The sequence below is a fragment of the Myripristis murdjan genome, chromosome 11, assembly GCF_902150065.1.
Source record: "Myripristis murdjan chromosome 11, fMyrMur1.1, whole genome shotgun sequence".
NCBI lineage: Eukaryota > Metazoa > Chordata > Actinopteri > Holocentriformes > Holocentridae > Myripristis > Myripristis murdjan.
This window is the reverse complement of record NC_043990.1, coordinates 15,616,617-15,641,682: the sequence shown is the minus strand read 5'-3', so window position 1 is coordinate 15,641,682 and position 25,066 is coordinate 15,616,617. Positions and strand designations below refer to the sequence as shown.

General features: G+C 41.0%; 1 protein-coding gene across 1 annotated transcript in view; it reads right to left on the bottom strand.

Moving 5' to 3' along the window:
* Positions 1-498: 498 nt before the first annotated feature.
* csmd3b (CUB and Sushi multiple domains 3b) overlaps positions 499-25,066 on the bottom strand; it is a 409,385-nt gene continuing 384,817 nt past the window's right edge. The window contains exons 57-72 of the mRNA XM_030063400.1: positions 24,355-24,540; positions 23,521-23,694; positions 18,643-18,825; positions 18,275-18,451; positions 16,216-16,395; positions 15,031-15,204; positions 14,605-14,778; positions 11,903-11,976; positions 11,355-11,466; positions 11,072-11,251; positions 9,142-9,201; positions 8,563-8,721; positions 3,284-3,420; positions 2,326-2,413; positions 1,759-1,894; positions 499-1,185 (exon numbers count right to left, since the gene is read on the bottom strand). Coding sequence (XP_029919260.1) covers positions 1,026-1,185; positions 1,759-1,894; positions 2,326-2,413; positions 3,284-3,420; positions 8,563-8,721; positions 9,142-9,201; positions 11,072-11,251; positions 11,355-11,466; positions 11,903-11,976; positions 14,605-14,778; positions 15,031-15,204; positions 16,216-16,395; positions 18,275-18,451; positions 18,643-18,825; positions 23,521-23,694; positions 24,355-24,540 — 2,354 coding nt within the window. The 3' untranslated portion in view covers positions 499-1,025. The remainder of the gene's footprint in view (positions 1,186-1,758; positions 1,895-2,325; positions 2,414-3,283; positions 3,421-8,562; positions 8,722-9,141; positions 9,202-11,071; positions 11,252-11,354; positions 11,467-11,902; positions 11,977-14,604; positions 14,779-15,030; positions 15,205-16,215; positions 16,396-18,274; positions 18,452-18,642; positions 18,826-23,520; positions 23,695-24,354; positions 24,541-25,066) is intronic.

The window sequence follows — 25,066 nt, the reverse complement described above, 5'->3', positions numbered from 1 at the left end:
GTGATATCAGCCCATTTTTGTATTGCAATTTTTCTCAATGATATAACCCTGTGGCCAGAGCAGGGATAATGTCCCCTTTCCCTCCAGGCAAGGACTAATGGTCACAGTACTGAGATTGGGGGCTTTTCTCCAAAGCTTTGCATTAAATATATTCAGCAGTGGGTCATGGTGACATTTTGTGATGTCTGTCTAGCAGGCCAATGTTTGGCTTAATCATTGCTATTTGAGACAATGTCCAGTGTTAAATAATGGGTTAAAGTATAATGGCGGTGTCTGGGTTAGAATAAGATTATAGACGTGCCTAGACTTAGCTGAGTCTTGGGGTTACATTGGGATATGGGCAAGTATGGTTTGCAGTTGGGCTGTGACCTAGATCATGATACAAACTGTATCCTTTGTTTTCACTTGATGTCACAGTTCATCGTGATTTTAGCCTGGCTGTTTTGCATCCGTCAAATATAGCACGCATTTTGTTTTCACATTTGCCTATATTCATCTGTGGATACAAAATGCTGTGAGTTAAAAAAGATACCGTTGAGGCAGGGTCAAAGAAAACCTCAATGTGTTGAGCTATTCTTATAATTGGACATCTGAAAGGAGTCCTAAGGTTGGGTCCAAGGTTAGATCTAGCTCAGGTTAAGCTATTCTTCAGACAGTGCTGATTTGACTGCATTCCCTTCTAAAACCTTGGACCAGTCTTGGCTCAGGGTAGGATATTCTCAGTCTTTAGGGCTGAAGTTAGCCCATCCTCAGACCATGTTGTAGATAGTGTTGAGTTTTGGTTTGAAATGGATAGCTTTCCCCTCAACTGGACCAGATTGGGAGGATTTAGGGTCGGACATGGCCCGTGTTTAGGACTGGATTGCAGGTTTTTCTACAACCCATCCTGGACCATGATGCTGACGATGTTGAGGTTTAGGTCAAAGCATAGTGCTTTCTCCTCCACAGCCTTGTACCAATTGTGGTCCCATTAGGTTAGATATTTTAGTCTTTAGGTTGGGGTTAAGGTCATGTATAATCCATCCTTAGACCATGGTGCAGACAGTGTTGAGATTTGGGTCAAATCTAACAGCTTTCCCTTCCACCGCCTTGGCATTGGTGTTGTACATGGGGTTCTCAAAGGCAGCCTGGCCGTTGTTGTTTTCATGGACTGAACAGCCTGTGTACTGTGTCTTAGGTGTGGTTCTAGGAAAACAAACAGCAAAGCACATATTATATTAGTACAGTGATAGCATACAGAGATAACCTTAAATTATATCACTATTATTAATGTCACGGACTAGCCAATGGACAAAAGACCGTGCAGTCTTAGGAGTGGATCTACAGTAAAGAAAAATCAAAAAGGATTAGGGGAATGGGTTTTCAAGAATCCCATTGTATTTGGAATGTGATGTCATTCAGTCTCTTCAGAAGTAATTTTATCCCTGAGTTTTTTTGTTTGTTTGTTTGTTCTTGATATGACAGCAATCCACCTTCTGAAAAGTTTTGTTCTACAACAAAGTTTTCTATAGACACTGACTTACTCTCAACACCACAACATCTAAAACACTGATGCAAGGATGTTTTTAATAAATCAGAAAGCTTCTCCAATTCTTTGGCAAAATATTCTTTATGATAGTTCTCTATGATGGCACAGAAGAACATACACAGATGAACTGCCAGTACGATGGCTATAATGTCTTCTGTTCTCTGCCTGAGGGACTGCCTGTGCTGCTGAAATTTCAAAATGTACTTACATAATGATGATGTAATGCATACCTTTGTTTGTAGAGATAGAAGCCAAAGCCAGTGAAAATTAGAGCAAAGAAAGGCACCAGAATAGCGATAGCCACAGAACTACTGTTGGTACCGAGCTGAGGGGGAGATGAGTTCTGACTCTCCGACATGTTCAAACCTGAAACATACGCCACAACACACCCACATACACATGGCAAAGACAAAACAGGAGAAAAATTGTCATGCACAGATAATTGGCCTCGATCATATAATGGAATAATTAAGAATAAAGGCTATTTAATTGGGAAAATGACTGTAATTTTTGTACCATTACTGAAAAAAACAACAGCGCTTTGGCATGGTTAGTAGTAGGTCTGTGTAATAGCTGTTGTAATATTGCAATACTAGTATAAATTTAAGTCATTAAGTGCAAAAGTCTAGCAACAGAAAAATAATGTTTAATATGATGTATCAAGTGTAGTGTAGCAGAAAGTTTTGTATTTATCATTTACGATCCAAGCTGAGTTATTTGGTGCTGTTATTGGTGCCAGCACAGCACAGCGAACCTGAATGAACATGCCACAGAGTGCCATTAGAAAACAGAATTACCCAGTCTTTGCAGTCCAAACTGTCCATAGTCTTTTCCCTGGATGAAACCCTGGAATACATAACTGGAGCCATCAGGCTCTGCTGACACCTGGAGAGGAACAGAGGGGATGGAGAGATAGGGGGAGGAGGATTGGTAGAGGGAGGGAGAACGCAGCGTGGGTGTTTTAACTCCTCTGCCAACACAGAAAAGATTTTTTTTTTAACATGTAAAACATGTTTAGAGTTACAAAATTATGCAACTTGAATTTTACTTGTAGAAACAAATTAGTGACATATCGTCTTTTGAATCTTGAAAATTCCTCTAATGTTTTGCAAGGCTTTACCAACCTGCTCAGTGTTGCTGTACAGAAGCCAAATTGCTCAGTCTAGTTGGTGCTACATAACTGCAGCTAGTCCATGATAAATATTTAGTTAATACAGTAACAAAATGTTACTAATTGGACAAAATAATGAGCAATTTGTACATCCGTAATGCAGCAGCCTAATAAGCATTACTAAAACAGTCTTCCACTTTTCTGGCTCACAAAAAGCCAGGGAATATTTGCATATGCTGTTTTATACTACATAGTAGTTGCAGTAAAACTTATTATTATCTCATAAGAGATTAGATGATCATAGGAATCCCAAAGGAAGTCAGCATCGCAGAAATTTGATAGTCAACTACAAATATAATTATCTGAACAAATAACATAACAACCACGATATTAACATAACATCGCAGAAAGAGAGCTGTGGACTGTCTCATAATGGCTGACTGACCTGAATTATTATTAAATTTGGGTCTTAATAGCCATGGCACTGTGGTAAAGGGTCCTTGCCCAAAGGGGATGCCACATTAATAATATGACATTTTTTATTTAGCCAAAAATACATTTTGCAGTGACACTGTTTGGTCAAAACTCTTGTAAATTAATTAAAGTCAAATTAATTGAATTCCTGCACATCTACTGAGACTTACAAATCCATCCATGGTCCAGGAGTCATCTGTGATTTTGGCTGGAGAGACGACTGAATCCTTTAGCTGGTTCCCCTGGTTCAGATGGTTCACCTGGTACATCAGCAGCAGGAGCCTGGCCTCAGCAGCCTTATACACTCCTAGAACAGAGAGACGAAACACCTGGTTCACAGCAGAACAGAGTGGAATAGAACAAAACAGAAAAAATAGCTGTGTTCCTCAGTGCCTGGTTCCCACAGCAAGTTGTCCTTGTTCAGCTGAACCACTTATTCAGTTATTCAGTCAATTTCCCTAATCCAATTACGTTTACCTGGAAGACCACAGCTACAATCTGGCATTCTGGGCCTTTACACACCTTGAGAATAGAGTAGAATAGAATAGAACAGAATATAATAGAATAAAATAGAATAGAATACTTGGACATAGATAGGTAGCTTATTCATATAACAAATTTGATTAGAGATTACAAGGTTTGAAAAAAGGAAGACAGCAGTAAGGCCAAAAAATAAGCTTAAAAAGGTGTGAGCTATAACATAAATAAAATAAAATAAGCCAATACATATCTGCAAAAACAGGCCTTGGTAAAAGTGAGTTTTGAGATAACTGGAGAAATCTAACAGTTATACATTCATCTAGAAATGTGTTTAAGTCCAATAACAAGGACTCTGGTTATGTCCAGTGTTTAGCTGAAAAATCCAGTCTTTCAGATGAACCAAACGGTTTAAAAATAAATGTTCAGTAGAATTTATATACATCTCTCAGCTGGCTCTTTTACATCAGACAGCTGACCTTGGATTCCTCTCCTAATACATAAAACAATAGAGGAAACAAACAGCACTGCAACTAACTTTGATGTTCTTTACAATGACTTTATTGGGCCTAATTTAAATTTTGTGAAGGTTGAATGGTTTTGAGATTAGACATGAGTAACAGCAAAGCAAGCAGATTGGAGCGCATCATGTGCCAGCATCTCGGAGAAATAAATAAGGTTAAATCTGTTGCACATCCAGTCGTTAGTGAAATGGGGAGTGAGGAGCCACATCTTCAGCTCAGGAGGGTGAGCTGGACTGCTTTGAGATTTAACAGAAGGTTTCACCATGTCCCAAAGTGACTGCAGAAGCTCCTGCCTGAAAGGACACTCAAGGGCTTCAACTTGTCATATATTTAGCTGGTGCTCTCGAACCAGAAGTAGACATGATTTTTTTTAAGCTTGACATAGGTAGACAGCTCCTTTATGTTGGTTTGTCTGTAAGGAAGGATGACCTTTTCTCGAGGACAACTCTCCACTCATCTTGGAGGGCCATTCACATCTGCGGTAGTTGCCTCTAGTGGTCAGTAGATGGCTCCATCTGCATAGCATTTATCACATTTCAGGTCATTTTCTAAATCTTCATAAGACACCGAATGTTGCATGTGTAGTGCTTGCCAGTGTTTTGCTCATTTGGCTACCATGCTGGTCATATGTTATACCATCAATTGTAATCAGTGTTGGAACAGAGGGAAGAAATTTCATTGTGTTCATCTCATAGTGACAGACATGACCAATGGTTATCAGCTGCCATGGGGGATAGGTGGCAACCCAGTAAAACCCCTCTCTTCTGTAGCAGAAGTGTCTCAGATATATTTAGATTGTAGGCTGGTACTGACGCAGGTCTGTGTCATAGCAAAACGCACCACAGAAAGTCCACAAATAACTCAGACATGTATAATTTGTAGTGGGCATTATGATTAATAATTAACAAAGATTACTATTCCATTATCAATATGGTGCAACATTCATCTTTTGCTGTGTGATAGTAATGTTTCTAGCTGCCAGTTAATTGGTATCATAAGCTAATAAAGAACAATGATAAAGGGAAGAGCAGCTGGGTCAGTGGCTCCCAATATTTTTGGCTCATTAGTCCTTAAAAGAAAGTGATACCTCCTCATGACCCCCCTGTCACAGGCTGCACTGGTGCACTGTAACAAAGAATGATCTTCCCTCTTTAGCTTGTTTCATTTGACTAACTATGAGAAGAAGCTGAAAGGAAAACTATGCAGTATCTAGCAAAGAAAAAGCAAAAAAATCAGGGAAAATTATGCAAAAAAACTGACATGATAACAAAATTGGCACGGCATAATTCATTTTTCCTATCTCATAAATCATCTAAGGACCCCCCCAAGGGTCCCAGCCCCCTATGTTGAGAGGCTGAGAAGCACTGGTTGGCATCCAGTAAGCAGAAACAACTTTTTTTTATGTGTGATTAATTTACATTTTATAATAGGGTCTGTAAGACATCACAAGTTTTTCTGAATACTGGGATAGTTTTTTTAATAGCCTTAGCTGAACAGAAACCTTGAACCTTTCCCGGTTTGGAATGTAACACGACGGTCTACATTCGGATGCATTAATGGATGATTTCCTCACTCAGCTATAAGTACTTCTCTGATTAACATATGAGTGTTGCTGGCTGAGTGGACTGTGGCGGTGCAAAATATTTTGCTGAGTTGGGGGCCGCTCAAGGTGAATATATTGATGCAGTGTGACTGTGTGCAAGTCACATAAGAATCAACTTTCTAAAATCATTCTATAAACTCAATAGATGGCTACACTGTACAGAAATAAGGTACATCTTTGTGTTACTTTTATTTTTTACTATACCTACTTATACCCTTGTTTTTCCAAACAGTGTAGCTGCCAATGAGATCATTAAGATTAGTGTAAATTGATTGAGTTCAGTATTGAAACTGGTTATAATACATGGGAAAAAGAAGATACTGTCATGTCTTTCTTTCTTTCTTTCTTTCTTCTTTTCTTTCTAGAGGGAATTATTCCTCTGGCACCTCCGCCCTCTGTCAGGGTGGACAAGTGCACATATCCTCTGTGATATGACACTGATATGACAAACTATGTGTTTTTTTCCCACTGCACAAGTGTGCTATACTTTACATGTGTTGTCATGGTACACTATGATTTTGTCTCTGAATCAGTATGGTTTGGGTGCAGTAACGGTGTATTTATGCAGGACACTGATGTATCTGATATCCTCGATTGCTTTTGCAGGGTTCTTGCAAGATTGTCATCATCAAACAACCGACATGCAAGCCACACACAGGCATGTTCATTTACAATCGGCATTTTTAAGCACCCAAGAAATAGAACTGACATAGAAAGTCGGGGAAAGTTGGGAAAGAGGCAGAACAAAAATGAAACAGAAAAAGAACCACCCAGCACATTAATAATGGAAGAAATACAAGCAGTAATCACATTATGGGCCGCCGAGAAAGTACAGATCGATTTTAAATGCAGTGGTCAACAGAAACATGTTTTTGAAAGTAAGTCAAGTCATAGGTCATAACGGAATATTGATTGGTCTTTTTGGAAGATTCACACGTAGCAGCTGGAGGAGGAAAATTTACATCCCCCTAGTTTCCTGTTGCTATATTTACATGTGTGTTCTCAGCATTGTCCCATATGATCAAGACTGGCGTGGAAAAAACTGCACCAATCCCGTGTCACACTGTGCAAAATCATACCCAGGCTCTGCACAGGGCTGGGTCAATGGAAGAGGCATGGTGGTTTTTCTGTGTGTGTGTGTGTGTGTGTGTGTGTGTGTGAGAGAGAGAGAGAGAGAGAGAGAGAGAGAGAGAGAGAGAGAGAGAGAGAGAGTTATGTTATGTCTTTGGTGGATCCCATGTACTTCAAGATTCACTCTCTCTGAGACTGAAATTATGGATTAGCAGGTTGCCTTGGGTTTTTTGTTTGTCTAACGTTGTCTTCAGCTCATCCTAGAAGCTGGGAATCATTGACGACTATGCATGTACAAATTATACTTGGGTTCAATAGTTTCAGGCACACCTGTCAACACTCCTGTTTTTATTCCCTTTTTTTTTAACCCTTTCTCCAGCGCTCCTCTCATTTTGGCATTTCTCCCGTTAATCTCCATTTTTCTGACACCCATCTTCAATCCAGTGGGTGTTCTGTGTGAATTTATGTTGCCAGATAAGCCTGAGAGACAGCATAATCTACTTCACCCGTTGGGCTTATTTTTTATTTATTTATTTATTTATTTATTTTGTGCTTCCTGACAACCCATGTGGAACATTGTCTTCAAAAATGGTCAGCGCAAACTGGCTGGTCCACACAGAAAAAAATTATGTGGCATATTGTAGATTTGAGATGTTGACTATTTTTATTTCACTTTTTTGTACATTTCAATGCACATGTTGGAATTTAGCCACCACTTTGACACAAGGTAAATGTGAGACGGGTCACTTTTTTTTCTAGCAGTGTTTGTTCTTTGCAATGTAAACTGAAGTGATTCATATTTTCTTTTATTTCAATGTTTTAGTTGTTAATATACTCCAGTTATGTTTTTTTTATGTACTGCAAACTACTATATGAGAACTATATGACTTATTAAAAAATGAGAACTGTTTTATTTTCTGAGTCGATTTTACTTATTTTTTTCCTATTCATCAGTTGTGTGGGATTTTATTTTTTATTTGTTTTTTAATCTCCCTTTTTGTCCACAGTGCAATATTGACAGGCATGGTTTTTAAGGTATTGAAGTGTTAAGCTCCACAGACAAAACAGGCATTGAACCTGAAACTATGACTCAGCTAGTTTTCATGTGCGCGAGCTAGTTTTCCTTTTCCCTTTTCTTTGAGTTGACACTGGATGGAATTTGAAACAGTCGAGGATAAGGCTTTTTCATGTCTGTGCGAGCGCAGCACTAGTTGTTATTGATCGAAAGCTGCTCCTTTAAGCCAGCAGATGGATTTTAAAAGTCAGATAACTGCATGGTTTTGTGATATGATGGCTATGCTCTCTGTTACCCCAGGAACCAGTTGTAGCTTCAACGAGATTTGTGTTTTAATAGGGTCTTAACCCCCTGCTGAAGCTGTTGTAGGACCCTGGGAGGTCTGTTTGTGTGAGTGTGACTGGGTGTGTGTGCGTGTGTGTGTGCGTGTGTGTGTGCTGGGGCGGTTACAGTAACAACAGTAAAGAACAGCTGACAGCAGTGGGAAGGTGGGTAAAGTCGGGCAGACATCAATAATCCGCCATTAGAAAGCGTAAACACTTCAAACTGCTCTCAGTAAATGTGTTTACCTGAGAGCAGCAGCTCCATGTTGCTGATAAGGACTACATATTTGCTGCGCTGTCCTCACAAGAACATTTTCTGTGTCTTCACCAGTGAAGCAGCAAGGCTTCTTATGGCACTGCGCCATGATAATGTTGAATCATGCTGCATCACGCTGAATAACAATCACATTTGTAATCAAACTGCATTGTGTCATACCAGATAGAAGTAGCTCCATGTTGCTGTTGCTAAGAGTGACGTTGACTCTTCCTGTTGTGGAGTTGAAGCTGGTGATGCTCAGCGTCATGGGCTGCTTCCTTCCCCGGTAATTATAAGAACCTTTCCATATGTAGTTAGGAGCAAAGACATCATCTGGGACTATCGGAACAGAATAAAAAAAAGAATAGAACAATTAGGCAGTTTCACAGATTATTTTGTGCATCGAAAATAAAGACAATAGATCAAACTTTTACAAAGTGTTAGGGGCTGCTTCCTGCCTTGACAGTTACTTGATAGCACCTGTGCATACAGTATTTATTTATTTAATTATAGCTAAGATGTTGGTATCATCTAGATCTAGTGTAGATACAATAAAACTGACTGGAACAAGCAACCACTGAATAGAATAAAACACAGGGTGGAGAAAAGCAAAAATTGTTACACCAGACGAGAACGGACTAAAACAGAGAAATGTACAGTAGAATAGACCAGAATAGTCAGAACTACAAAAGAAATGACAAGAAAAGATAAGACTGGGCGAGACCAGACAGGTGTATAATAGGCTTGAATAAAACTGACCGTTCAGTTTCGGGCTGGGAGTTCCTGTTGCTGGTTTCACAGGTTTCTTCTTTTCTCCAGCTAGATACATACACACACACACAAGAAAAAGAGAAATGGATAGTGATAATTTCCTGTCAACAAGTTCAAAAGGGAGTCACAATGTTTTACTCATCAGCGTACCTCTACTTGCCGACAGGTATGATCATCTAGGAAACTCGGGTCAGATTTGTACAGAGGAATGTGCAACTCTGTGTCACCAAAATACCAAAGCAGAATGTCATGCTATTCACTATTAGTTACTCAAATTTGTGCTCAGTGAGTGGAAAGTGTGTCAAATAGCTCTGGCCAAAAAGCAAAGCCTTTTTAAGCCTATTATAATCATGCATATGTAAATTATATGTCAATAACATTATTTTATAATTTGTAGGCAAAGCCACGCAAACAGAGATTGGATCCAATTCACTAATACTTCACAAGAGCAACACCCCCAAATTACTGGAGCGTGTAAAAGACCCTTTGACAGGTGCCGTTAAGACGCTGTGCAAAGAGTTTGGCCATAGCTTCTATCATTACTTAAAGACGTGGGCATCATTGCCAACAAGTCAGGCAAGCATGGGAGAGAGTATTCATCCCAGAATCTAAAATCGGATCAGAAATGCTCCAATTTTAACGGGCGCTTTAGGGTGCAAGGGTGCCAGCCTCGGTGAATTCGTTTTAAAGCTGAAGCACACAATTTTCCCTTGCAATTGGTGACCAAGGGGCCTATTTTCTTGTCTTTTTGAGAGCTTCTTCACTCCACAACTTAATTTACATATATTTCTTGGTGAGTAAGATGAAAACCATTATGCTTAAATCAAGCAGCTAAGGTGCAAACAAGTGTGCAAAATGTCCTCACAACATCACCCTGTTGAATCTGGACCTCAGTGCTTTGCAAGTCTATATCGTCACTTTAAATACAACATCCTACAGTGGACAGTTCTGTACTAGTAGCTACATGATAAAATTAAGGAGGATGGCCAGTAGGTGATGGGCACAAACCATGCTAGATCCGATGTATTCAAGTTGCTGTGGGTAAGAGCCTCAATTAAGCACATACAGTGGTGGAAAAAAGTTTTCGGACACCTTTAAAATTTTACACAATCTCAAATATTATCATGAAATATTTGTGGAAAAACCTTTTTTGTGTTTCAAAAGGTGTGGCTGCATTCTACAAATACAAACAAATACAAATTATATTTTTTTGTTTATTGTTTACAAGAAAAACTAACAAAACTAAATTCTTGACAAATTCTTCTGACCACAGAATCTTCTTCCAGTTCCTGGCTGTCCAGTTCTTGTGTGCCTGGGCCAAATGACGTCGGGCTAACCTCTGTGTCTCATTGGGGGCTTCTTGATAGTCTTGTAGGACCTTAAGCCATGATCTAAAAGTCTTCTAAATGTCTTCCAAGCTGTTGGTTCGTCTGTATTTCTGCAGAGTGTATCCAACTGCTGAAGGACTGCATCTGCACTTCCTGGCTATCTGGCGGCAGCTGTACCCTTCCTGGCTGAGAATCTTTATCTTCAGGCGTGTTTCCTGCGTTAGGTTCCGTGTTTTAGCCATTTTTGTGTCTGAAGAACTTTCAAATGTGCTGGCTTTATAAAGACACGAAGCTTGGCAACAAAAATTGTGCCTTTTAATAAAAAGAACGACCTTCATCACTGGTACCAAAATGACCCAATACTCAAAATTTCTTATGTATTTTTATGGAATCAATCAATTTTAAGTTTTTAATGGCTTTTTTTAGGATTTGTTTAGTATTTTGGCTGTGACTGTACTAAAAGAAATTGCACTTGAAGACCTAAGAGTGATTCTTAATGCAATATTTCACAAATGCATGGGGTGTCCAAAAACTTTTTTCCACCACTGTAGAATTCAGACACATATATAAAATGCAGATAGGTATTTTACCTCTACATATAGGCATCTTTCCACTCCATGTGCCATCGCTCTTGCACACTCTGTGCTCAGAGCCCCCAGCCAGGAAGTAGCCAGGCTGACAGCTGTACACCAGGGTGTAGCCAAAACCAGGCAGGTCCATCCCCACCACGTCCACATGGAGCGGACTCTCTGGCTGCTTGCAGGCGTGGGCTGGAGGACGGAGAGAGGGAATTTGTGCGCATAAGTCAGTCTAACAGACAGACGGGATGGATGGGCAGACAGATAAGCAGCTCATAAGATGGATATTCCTTACGTATGCACTCGGGCTGCGTTCCGCTCCAGGTCAGGTCAGGCTGACAAGTTCTGGAGGAAGAGCCTTGTATCAAGTGACCGGGCTGGCACTGAAATGATACCACACTCCCCACCTATGCACAGACAGAGAAATAGTCATAGTTAAGGTGTAACAAATTCAGTTTGCTCAAAGAATAGAAACAAATAGCCTTGAATCAGAGAATCCTGTTAGTAGTGGAATGTCATACAGTTATCTGGTTACTTTGATATCCAGAAAACTATCGCCTCTTGGAATCAGCCAGGGTGACATTCATTTGATACCAAATAAGATAGATGAACAGATAAACTGATAGATATATAGAGTAGGTCAGGTTTAAAAATCTATAACAAGAAGCTCTTGGATCATTTCTTTTTTACTGTATTGAGGGAATAAGGCACCACCTTTAGTTACACAGACATTTTACCTTGGATCCATAGGGTCTGTATGAGAAGGCATAACAAGGGCCCCTGGATTATTTCATAAGTCAGTTATGTATGTGGGCAGGTACTTGAGCTGTGTAGATATTTTACCTTGAATCCATAGGTCCTGTTTAAGGAACCGTAGCGTGGCGTTCCTGGATTCTCACAGCTGGTCTTCGTCGGCTCTGAAGATGACAACCACAAGAGTATTGCTAATTACACAGGAAATGTAAAAGAAAGTGAACATTAGCAGTATAATATGGCCTCATCTGTCTCTCTCTCTCTCCCTCTCTCTTTCTCTCTCTCTCTCCCTCTCTCTCTCTCCCGCTCTCTCACTCTGTCTCACACACTGTCTCTCTCCCTGTTGTCATGGTAACAGAAGGATCAGTACCCCAGCGGGGCAGCAGGGGGCAGTAGCGCTTTACCAGAAAACGAAGAGAGGGCCAACTCTGTGTGTGTTTGTATGTGTGTGTGCGTGTTTGTGTGTGTGTGTGTGTGTGGCAGGGTCATCAGCATGTAGAGCACATCCTGACGCAGAGCTCGATTCAATACAGCTTCCGAAATGACAGACTCACTCTCCACCTCTCTCTCTCTCTCTCTCTCTCTCTCTCTCTCTCTCTAACTGTCGCCCCCCCTCCCCTCTCCTTCCCATTCTCTATTTCTATCTTTCTCTGTCACTGTATCTCTCTATGCCTCCCCGCCATGCCTGTCTGTCTTATTTAAAAAGCAGCCTGCTTCAGCTCAAAATTCATTCTGCTTCAGTCATACAGTAACACGCATCACACAGCAACACATACACACAGCTGCAGTCACGTCTTAAATACCTCACATGCACACACACACACACACACAAATTTCAGCAGCACTTGCCTCATCAGAAACATTCATAGAAAAAACAAAGCAATAATCAAACACTGATTTGTTTCTGTGAGTATGTTTGAGCACATATGTCTTATCCGCCCGAGTACCACAGTCTCCATCCTAAATAAACACTTTTACAAAACTGAAAGAAGTACGTGCATCGAGTACAAGTGAATCATCTTCTTTCAGGACAGCTACTTCACAAGGCACACGCTGCTTCGTAGGGGCTGGGACTGTATGCGTCTCTCATTTGGTGCTATCAAGAACTAAAAAGTCAAGAGTCTGTTCGCGTTATAGAAGCTCCCATTTATTACGATTCACCACCACCCTTGATGCTGAAGCACCTGCTCTGAATCAGACATGTAAAGTGGTGCTCCAAACATCACATGTGGTGGTATATTGACCCAGTGGGACGATTTGTAATGTGTGCTGAATATGCCTTCTCATTTTGGTCTTAATCCCTACGTGGCAGTAGCTTTTTTGAAGTCGGATGTGAATGCCCTTTTACTGGAAGCCCTTACTAAGTATGTTCCACTGTGCTCTTTTCGTTTCTGGCTTATGAGCATTAGGCAGTATCTGTTTGATTTCTAGCAGGGTTCCTACACATTTTCCCACATAAAATCACTACATTTTCAGACCTGTATTATTAGACTGAATTCATCACTCACTGGTACTTAGACGGTATAACACCACCAATTTGCTCCTGATACAAGACTTCACCTTTTCGAGGTGATTTTATCTACTTTCCACACTATTACAGGACTTTTCACTTATGTTTGTACATCTGTACAGCCTTAAGTTGAAAAGGAAGTTAACTGTACTACACAGTGAAGCCATAAGTAATTCTGATGTAGTTTCATAACCACTACTCTGGAACCAGCGAACTGGATATTAAGGCTTGTACTCCTAAGGGTCGTTGTTCATTGACAAGCTTGTCACTGAGACTCTGCTCACTACTCTGCTTTGTTCCAATGAGTCTAGTTAACTCCAACTTGAACAGAAGAGTAGCTGTTCCACACAATAAACCCATGAGTACACTGAAATGTGGCTATGAACTTCAGAGAAATCATTATTCCTAATGACCCATTCAAACATTATCAAGATTTTCCACTATTATTAACAAACTGCCATTGTCATGAGACAACAGAATATCATACTTCACTCCAATGCCCCTGGTTGGCCACAAACTATTATAATAAACTACGAAAATAATAATAACAACAATAATGTGAGTAAAAACAATAAAATACAGGAATGGAGCAAGATGAACACAATGAAAACTGTCTGTACAGCTGTGCTTTAATAAGTGATTTAAAAGAAGAGCCTTACTTTACTATGATGATCTCCTGAGAAACTTAATTCAAATGTCTAGGGTCTCCAATAGCACAACCACCACCGCCTTTTAATTTTACCCCAGACTTTGAAGTGGGTAAGAGACCCTCGTCTGATGATCTCAGGCTGTGCTCTGGCTCATATAGGGATTAATGATTGATGATGTAGTCAGGAGCTATTAAAAAGTAATCAGTAAAATCTTAGAATCAATTTTTGGTGGAGGTTAAAAGCCTTGGTACTGTACTTTGAGCTAGTTGGGACATTTACTTAATGAATGCAGGAATGGACCGCCTCCTTAACTTGTGTTTATAAATTCATTTACAAAGAGCCAAGGTTCTTAACTTTTTTCTTAGCGGACACTGTGGAGAACAAGCACATGCAGCAATGCCAACCCATCTATTCTTTATAGCAAATTAAGTGAGACTTGAGTTACTTTGTGGCAGTTCACAAAGTCAACACCTACTATTCGAACTGACTGATGCATACTGTATGACCAATAGTGTCAAAAGCAGAACTCATAAAAAAGTTAAGACTGCATTTATATTGTGCCAAGCCTGTTTTCTCTTACTGTCAAGTGAACATAAAGGATGCATGCTTTGCTGATGTTATCGTGTTATTACCAATGCAACGTGGCTGCGTTCCACTCCAAGTGCCGTCACTCTCACAAAGTCTGGTTGCCGTGCCGACCAGTATGAGGGGCGGAGCACAGGTAAAGGACACTTCTGATTGGTAGATGAAACTTCGTCCCTCTCTGAACCCACCAACTGGAGTGCCTGGGTCACCGCAAAACTTGGCTACACACAAACACACACACACACACACACACACACACACAAACCCAGACCCACCCATCATGTTAGCCGGTTTTGCTATCAGTGAATCTTTTTGCAGTAGCTAAAATTTTTGCTTACTGATGAGTTAAGTGTCCGTCGAAGAAAAATAAAAGGCAGTGTGTGTGTGTATTTGTGCCTGTTTTGCAGTTGTTGTCTACCATGTGTGCAGTAATATATGTATGCGTGTATATGTGTATGAGTGTGTATGCTTACGTAAGCACTGTGGCAGCATGCCACTCCAGGTGCCGTTGGCCACACAAGTCAGTACAGCTGGGAATGAGAGCTCATATCCAGGTGAGCAACTGTAGCTCACACTGCTGCCCCATTCAAAGTCGCTGCCCTGTAGTACCCCATTACTGATGGCAGGGGGCGTCGCACAGGTGACCGCTGGGAGATGGTGTGAGAAGGAGGGAGACACAGAGAGAGAGAGAGATTTTTTATTTTTTTTTTAGATCTGCAAGAGAAGCCACTTCCCCACTGAAAACCACTGTCCTGTAATCATAGTAATAACAGTAATAGTGTAACACTTAGTGATACTGATGGCAGGGGGCACAGTTGGAAGAAATAATTTATTGGATTTTCCCTCTCTCTTGTAGAAATTGCCTAAATTTAAAACTCAAGGCAATTTTTAGACACTCATATCCAAAAAGAGCTGAAACTAAGTGCAATAAGTTCATGTTTGCGCATCACTGCAACTGCAAGCACCAGCTATCATGGTGCAACCTTGTCAGATGTGACTGAAAACACCAGAATTATTTGTATTTCTTCATTTCGCTTACAGATGCACTGACTGCAGGGTGAACAGAGTTTGTCTTCTGTCTGCCTTTATATAGCTTGAGTTGGTCTCTTGGTAAGGGATTTAAGTTTTATTTAGATATTATTGCTGTATATAGCAGTCGTACACCTGAGAATTTCTCCACTCCACTTACCATTCTGTGCACGGGTTAGGGTTAGGCAAAATGCTGTGGTGTTAGTAGAGGCATTGCAGCATATTTTATTAAATATTTATCCATATACAGGGCGTGTGTTTCCACTCCACTTCTTGCTCAGAGTGCAGATAGTCAGGAGTAGGACAAAAATTATATAATTATTGCCTGGGTAGTTTAACTGTATCATTACTACACTGTATTTTTTTCAGATGTAGAGTGTATTTAGGCAAACACCCACCCCCTACCTGTTTGAGGGGAGCCACAGCTGGCTGCCCTTTTGATCTCACTCCTCTGGTCAGATGAAATGTTAATGTGTCTCAGAGGGAGGTGCAAAGATATGAATTCCAAATTACACAGTGTCTAATGGGGTATAAATTAGAAAAGAATCACAAAAAAAACACAGAATTACGCTTTAGCTCTATAGATTTACATCTATTTTGAGCTAGGGGTTTATAGTTTATTTATTTACCCGTGCACACAGGCATGTTCCCACTCCACGTCCCGTTTTGGGTGCACGTTCTCAGAGGCGACCCGTCCTCCTCCATCCTGTATCCTGGTTGGCACTGGAAGGACACGTTCTGACCAATCACAAAGTCTTCTCCGTAGCGAAGGCCATTAGCTGGAACACCTGGATCCCCACAGTTTATCACTACGGACATGGGAGAGGTGGGAGTGTTGGGAGTGGGGGAGAGGAGATGAAGTTTATGATTACTTTGCAGGTCGTGCTGTGACACAAGATAACCTGAATTTGTATTTTTTGCTTATCCCGCCTGCATATGTGTTCTCCTTTACTTAGGCATTTCTTCCAAGAGAGAGAGAGAGAGATAACGAGAGAAGGGTAGAGAAGGTGAGAGAATAAGTAGGAATGGAGCGAATGAAGGAGGGAAGGGGAAAATAAAAATACTATCAGGCAGATGTTTTTTATTTTTCTGGTTCTCAAACTTTCTTATCAGCTTTCCACACTTTTTTAAGCCAAGGTACACCCTCCTATTAGACTGGCAAAGTTAAGGATCATGTCTGTCGAGGAGATTTTGTCCAAGGTACCCCGATCAGATTTTCGCTGTTAGATATGACTTGTCTATCCTGAAGTCAGTGAAGTAGGAGAGGACAGTGAAACTTATGATCTGATTGATTTCTATACTGTCTTTCATTGTGTTCACTTTTCGCGAATGAAATAAAAAATATATATTAAAAAAAAAAAATTGGCTGAGGACACCCTGGGGCTCTTTTAAGGAGCTTTAGGATTCCCTAGACTGTACTTAGAAAGCACTGTCCTTCATAGTCTAATAGGCAGTTTAAATGCTTTTAAAGCCACCCCAGATACTGCAATGCCTGTTAATAGCTGTAGTGTAATCTACTGTAAAAGCCCTTTCCTTTACGTCAGGGGTTCTTAAAAACTTTTTTCATTCCAGGACTGCTATTTAAGAAATCTGCTTTCTCACCCTTTCTATCTCTCTGCACCTTCCTCCTGGCTATTCTCAAAGCTTATTTCTTCACATAGTGCATAAAAGTCAGAGCTGACACTGAAAATTTGAGAATAAAACATCACGACTCTTGTCACGTGTGAACCCGAGCAGAGAGCATTTCGTGTTTTACCTCAGGATATATGACACGGGCGCGTTCAAGAAGGGAGTTTGTTGTTTAGCGTAAGCCACTGCTTGCTGTTTACTTTATATATATTTATATGCCAAGATTATTTATGCGCATTAGCGAACAGATTGCGGGGTCCATGGCAAACATACAACGTTGATTAACACTCGTTCAACTGGCTTTGGTTGTATTTGTATAGGAACAGGAAATGTTACATTTTATGGTCCTTTCCCCTGATGAATTTCCCCATGGAGATCAAAAAGAAAATTAGCTTAAGTAAACAAGCATCAAGGTTATTCACGTCACTCTATAAAGTCTGTAGCGGGAGCTCGATGATTTGAGGCTGATTTCATTACTCAGACCCCATACTGCCTCAGAGTAATTTAAACCCAAGCATAAAATAGAGGTGCAAAAGGGCTGGAAAGGAAACCTAATAATCACACATCAAGAGTTTGGCGATGTTTATGGATTGCAGACTTGAGGTCATTGCACAGTAAGAATTTAATACCTCTACAATAAATTATACATAAAAGCTGACAGTCTGCACTACAGTCTCATAGTCACTGTATGCTTCCACTTCCAAGGCATATAAAGTATAAAGAAAAAATATATTTATCTTTAAATGCCTTTAGGGAACTATAGATAGTTATACATCTATCCATCTATCTATCCAATGCTGCATTACAGTAAATGGATGCAGTTTTCTGAGCTCATTAAATTGTTCTACCTGCTTGGTCATCATGTACACTCTACTAATGTTTGTTTAACAAAAATCTTGTACAAATATCTTATGAAAGAACCAACAGTCATCCCTACCATCACAACATCAACATCAAGGTATTTGGTCAAACATATAGTGATATTTGAATTTGTTCATTATCTCCCTGCCCTACTTGACCATCTATCTGTCATCCCTCGGTTTATGAAATACATCTTACTGGTGCAGTTGGGTTGTGTTCCTGACCACGTTCCATTGGCCTGGCATTGCCGGGTGGTGGCACCGGTGAGCAGGTAGCCCTCCATGCAGGAGTAGATGACAGAGTGAGAAAATGTCGTTCCGTCCAGACGAAATACTCTGCCATTACTGGGAGTGCCAGGGTTACCACACTGGACAGCTGGGGAGAAAGGATGAGAGAGAATGAGAGAGAGAAAGCCTCTTGCATCTCAATGAGCTCCAGCGCGAGGACTGACTCCGCTCTGTAGCTTTTTTGGGTACACTGTAGAATATATATATGGATTTATAACTAGGTCAGTGTCCAGGTGCTGGGTTAGGATAAGTTGAGATTATGTAAAACTCTCTCCCTACGTTTACAGAAGGGCTGTGTGCCGGACCAGGTCCCATTGGGGAAACACATCCTCTCTGACGAACCAATCAAGTCATAGCCCTCGGAGCAGCTGAAGTAAACCTTGGAACGGATCCTGAAATCCGTTTGTTCCCGAGAACCATGGGAGGGAACGCCTGGATCGCCACAGGAACCAGCTGTGTCGCCTAGAGAGGAGGGAACAGAGAGGGGAAGGAGCGAGAACGAGGAAGAGACGGAGAGTTAGGTCTTGTCCCTGAACTGGGATGCACCAGAATCACCACAAGAACCAGCTGCATCATCTGCAGAGAAAGAGAGTGTATTTTGAATCTTAAAAGGCCCTTTTTCAATCGAGAAAACATGATTCGAGCAGACAGACAGACAGAGAGAGAGAGAGAGAGAGAGAGAGAGAGAGAGAGAGAGAGAGAGAGAGAGGTGGCAAACAACTGAAGAAAGAAAAGGGAAACAGAAACAGACAAAGAGAGAGGAGGAAAAGGAGAGTCCAGCACGAATTTATCTAAAAATAATCTAAATTAATTTCATTTCATTATTTGTATAAATAAGTTATTGTGGCAGCATTTTGAGGTGAACCCTGCATTGTTCACTGAACATGCACTTCCACCATGGCTATAAAGAGGCTGTTACATTCTCACCATGTCATTATGAATTGGCCACTTATGAATCCTATTTGACTGAACACATGCAGTATGTTGATGACATGTTTATGTGTGTGTGTATGTGTGTGTGTGTGTGTGTTATACTAGGCTAGGTGTGCTTATGTTGATGCTATGGTGCATCGGTATTTGCTGGTGGGCGGTTGAGAGTTTGTGTATCAGGCCCTGAGTGTGTATGTGTATGTGTGTGTGTATGTGTGTGTGTGTGTGTTTGAGAGAGTGTGTGTGTGTGTGCTCCTCACTCTGCCCTTGTACAGCCACCTGGTCAGCAAATTCTGCCTGACAGACAGAGCACGCTCTTGGGAACACACAAACGCACACATACACTTTTGGATGTGTAAACACACACACACACACACACACACACACACACACACACACACACACACACACACAGAGTCTGGACAAATACTGCATATTTATAGACTAATATTTGTCCAATTATTGTCCAATATTTGCTCATTTTTGTACACGTCTTATATTTGAAATGGCTAATACACTAACAAAATATATCAATGTCATAATCTGATTAATGTCAATTTGTGTTGGATTGCATTTTCCCCATTTTCCACTGTAATCTTAAAAGCAATATTAACACATTTAATCAGTCATTAATTCATTACAATTATTTATGATTTATCTGTAGCTCGTATTCACAGTCAAAATAGTTCTTGGAAATACCAAAAATATTAACTTACAGCATTTCTCCAAAAGCATGTGTAATGTTTCTACAATGTTCCTCATACTTCTGACAAATAGCCTAATTTCATGAAGGGTTTGTTTGCTCTATACTGCAAACATCTAGAGGCCTGCTGCTAACTGAGCTTACTGATACCAGGGAAAAAACAACAGTTAAGGGTAGCCTATAAGATCTTTTCATGCCCCAAGAATCTCTTTTTCTTTTCCATATGTAAAGATATGAGCCACTACTGCACACTGCCATCATTATTTGTCTTTAGAAGCTCAGTGTGAGTGAACAGGAGGGAATGTGAGGGAATGAGATTGTACTGCAGAGTCTGTCGCAGCAGATAAATGGCTGATCTTTCTTTATGAATTCTGGTAGCAGATCAAGAACTCTGTATCCATCAGGCCACACACACACACACACACACACACACACTCTCAGACACACACACAGAGCTCCAAAGTCACCATGTAGCCTCAGGTGTATCAAGTCTCAACAGGGAGAACAACCAATCTACCTGATGTCACTGGTGCGTGTGTGAGTGTGTGTGTACCTGTGGGAGAGAGTGATGTGGAAACTAATCTCTGTTGTTTCCCTCAGGTGACTTTGGAACAATCACTAATCAGTTACACATGCGCTCGTCTACACACACACACACAGCCACACACACACACAGCCACACACACATACAGCATCGGGTTACTGGGGTGACGCCCTATGCCTGAGCTTACAGAGGTGCCCATGATGCTGGATGAAAAACACGGCACGTCACGCTCTCCCTCATCTGACCCAGTCTGCACTACAGACCACAGCGTTGAGGACTTAGGAACGATGAGAAGACAAAAAGACAATTCATTCAGAGAAATAGGGTTTATATTTATCATAAAAAAAATAACAAAAATCCATTGACCTTGGACACTAACGAGCAGCTGAATGTAGCTCTCACTTATCTACAGGTACGTGGAAACTTGTGGCCGAAAACAAATGAAAGTGAGATCAAATAAGGTAAAAAATTAGTCTTGAAAAGGTCAAAAAACAGTAATAACCTCATGTTGCTACTCTAGAACTAAAAAGTTTGGTAGAAAGCAGTCTGCTACTGGTTTCCTAAAGTGGGTGCTTGTGTAGATGTGTGGGACAGGGGACAGGGGTTCCATGTTTTCAGTTCCTCTATAAACGCCTGGAGTGAGTGAAACTGTGCCGACTTTAACAAGGCCACATGTTAACAAAAAGTGCTTTGGTGCTGTGTTGTTGCCACTAATTGCTGAACAAAACATTTATATCTTCAAGGGGTAACTCAAAAGCAAATGGACTTTCTGTGTAATCCCGTTTCACTGCTCATCCGAGAAGCTTTCTCGCTCTAATGTGGTAGGATTTTTCTCTGACATTTAAACCTCTCTGTGTGCGGTTCACACCTTAACATCATGAGAGAGTTGTTAAAGGTCATGTGGCAGTCATGTAGCTGTCGCAGAAGTATGGCGGCAGCGGCTTCTCCGTGTATGGTGTCTTGTTTATTTTATATTGCAGTGGATGTATGCTTGGTGTGTACTATGAGGTGACAATGGAGATCTTGAACTGGAACATGAATGTTATATAAGATATCATTCTGAATTAAGTCTCGGTGAACTCCCAAACAAATTAGAGCTGAGGGAGCAGAGAAATGTCTTCAACATTATGCAGAAAGTCCGGTTGCATTTCACTCACTAAGAGTAGATGTACCATGACCTGGATGACTGAAATCCTTCACTAACACCAAAACATTTAGTTCAAGCTCTGACTCACTCGCTGCAGTTAGCAAATCACCGAGTTACCTCTGGTGTGCAGATATACAGCACATCAGCTTTGAGTTGGCTGACACTTGTTTGTCTTTGCCGCCCTGGATTTCTCTCATGCAGGGCTCTTGGGGTTGTGAACCACCTTAACGGTGCACGATGTAATTCCTCTTGAGAAGGGCCTACTGCAAGTTTTACATGCAGCACAAAGGAGCACTCATACAGAGCAGCGCCTATAGAAGTGCTCGTCGCAAGCAGCTAAAAATACATGTGAAAGCTCCCTGAAAAATCAGCATGGTGTCACACCCAGTGTTAGATCAGCAGGCATACGATCACCATTTCCTTATCAACAAGCATGAAGCTGACTTGTGGAGCTATCATGACTGCCATGAGCCAAACTCTTATCTCTGTAGGGCTCCTCGTCCAGACCTGGTAGGTATAAACCATGAATCACTGTTTCTTAAACTATTAGCCCCTCTTGCCCTGCAACGTCTCCCCTGGGCAATTGCTGTAAATAACAATGTATTCTTATTCAAGTTGTCTGGAATGTGTTCTCAGTCAGTTTGTTATATAAGCAGCAGCTGGGAGCCTCTCTGCCTGGAGAGCCATAATCATGCCCCCAGCCAGCCAACTGACAATCATATAACTTAGTTTATTTATAAATGGTGAAAAGGTAAGGAGGCTTTCTGTCTGGAGAGACAATCTAGCCCAATAAATGATGAGATATGCATAAATGCAACAGGGAGGAAATATGCTTGTGTAAAGCAGTTCACAGCAGCAAAGTAAACACAATGACAGTGTTGCCTCTACAGGATATTATTTTAGCATCCAGTCACCACAGAGAGAAAATGCAGCCACTGCTAGATAAAATACATGGGAAATATGTATAGAAGTTCAAGTATTTAAATGTATTAATATTTAACAAATCCAAAAAAAAAAAAAAACATTCTTCGTGCTGCGACCTTCACTATACCCAACGTGAATAAACATGAACCTCTTCCTTTCACTAGAAAATAGCTTAAGGTTGCAATAAAGGTTAAAAGTAATTTGTGTACATTAATATTCTTCCTATCTATCCTGCAGTATTATAATGAAAAGTTGAATGATGTATATTTAATTTTGGGAGCAAGTCATGGTGGAGCACCGCACGTTGAATTGGCAGGTTCCTTTTTCAAATGTCTAATACATGCCACCACTTCTTCCATTCATCCATCCATCGTTATTTTTATACTCCTCTTCACACACACACACAGACACACACACACATGTGCACACTTCCCTTCAGTCCTTCCATCCCTCCATTCATTACACTTTTCATCATTTCACCCTCTTTCCTCTCAAGAAGAGCAGTCAGTCAGTTTTGTGCGTTTCACCACGAGCAGAAAGGCATGACTCAAAATGGGATGAAGTAAGAGTTAAAACAGGATCATGGAAGGGCGAAATTAAAGAACCGGAACGGAAACGTACACGTTTATGGTCTGTTTAAGGTATTAGGGGTGGTGCTGCATGTTGTGCTCTGCAGCCCTTTAGACTGACAGATCCTGGTATATACTCCTTTCAAGTGTCAACCCTGCGCTCTATCTGCCTATCCATCTCCCCATTATCCCACCAACCGATTATAAAAAGGTTAAGAGAGTGAGCCGGCAGAACAGAGAGGCATGGAGTGATCCGTAGTCCGTTGAGCCTATATGTTCTCCATGTCTCCTCTTTCATCTAGAGAAACACTACAGTCTGAATAAAGGTTAGGATGGTTACCGGAGCAGAATGGCATGGGTGCGCTCCACATCCCGTTGAGCTGACAGGTCCGGGAAGATTCTCCTTTCAGCTGTCTCCCTCCCAGGCAGGAGTATCGAACTGTCGAGCCAAATGTGAACTTCTCGCCGCTCAGCACGCCGTTAGGTGGAGAGCCTGGATGACCGCAGTCGACAACTAGAGACCCAGGGACAAGACATGAGTACATCACAGACAGCTGTTCTCAACTCTTCACAGGTTAGGTGGCCGCTGTCGAGAATTAGACGGATATTCAGCAGAACCAGTGTGGAACAGCTGCAGCTGACAGAAATTACTTTTTATAACATTTTCCAAAACGCAACAAAATAAGAGACGAATACTACCCAAATTCAACCAGTTAATTCCAAACTTTCTTCAATGCACAACTGACACAGCCACTGTGCAAGCATACTTTACAATATTATACACAATATTCCCTTAATAATATTGTTTAACTTGGTGTGTCATGTGTTCATTTAGTGTTTATTACATGAAAAGTTAGTATTTCTTTTTCTATGTAAGTAAATGCTTGTTTTGGCATCATATTTTTATACAAATGTCACACCAATAAAGCTTCACTGAACTGAACTGAACTGAGTTGAACTGAACTGATTCAGAGACAATGCCATAGCAGACTACACTACGGAAAATATTATAGATATACTAAAGAATACTAGAGAATACATTATAGATCGATATACTGAATTGTCCTGATTCCTGATTGTCCCATATAGCCTACTGTATAGGCAGGTTAAAACAGGAGACATGCAGGCAGACAGAAAGACACTAACACACACTAACACAGACTGTCACACTCACCGATACATTCAGGTAGGGGTTTGTCCCATTGTCCGGTAGGCTGACAGGTGAGTACAGGTGATCCAAACAGGTAATATCCTGGGTTACAGTCGTAGAAAACCACAGTACCGAAGGTAAAGTTCCCGTGTTCTATTTTACTCTGCCGAATTGAATTGGCCGGGATACCTGGATCAGAACAATTGACCACTATACATAGAGAGGGACAGGGAGACAGACACACACACACATACAAATACACATACACGCAAACAGAGAGACAGAGAGACTTGTGTTATTTGGCATGAACCGCAGAGGGTCACTTCTTTTCCCTCTCAGTGTTTTGCAGTGTATTCCACCGGGGTCATGACTCCAGACTGGCAAAATCGAATGAAGATAATAGACGGAGTTTGAGAAAGGAAAGCTGATGAGGCCTGTGGTTCAACGGGATAAATATGACCAGAGTACAAGGATGTGGCTGATTGTGGCTCTTGGACACAGCCCCCTTTGTTTTTCGCTTGTTAGCCATGTGTTACATTTTGGATTTTGCTTGATTCATTGGCACTTCATTCAGCAAATTAGGCAGGACGCCCTTGTGTGTGAATCCATGTGGGGGAAGCGACCCTTGCCACTGTGATCGCTCAGATAAGGGTGATCAGTTTCATTGAAATTGAAAACTAGCCATTCACACAGCTAGGTCCAGGCAGGGGTTAGACTCATGTCAAACAGTAAATTC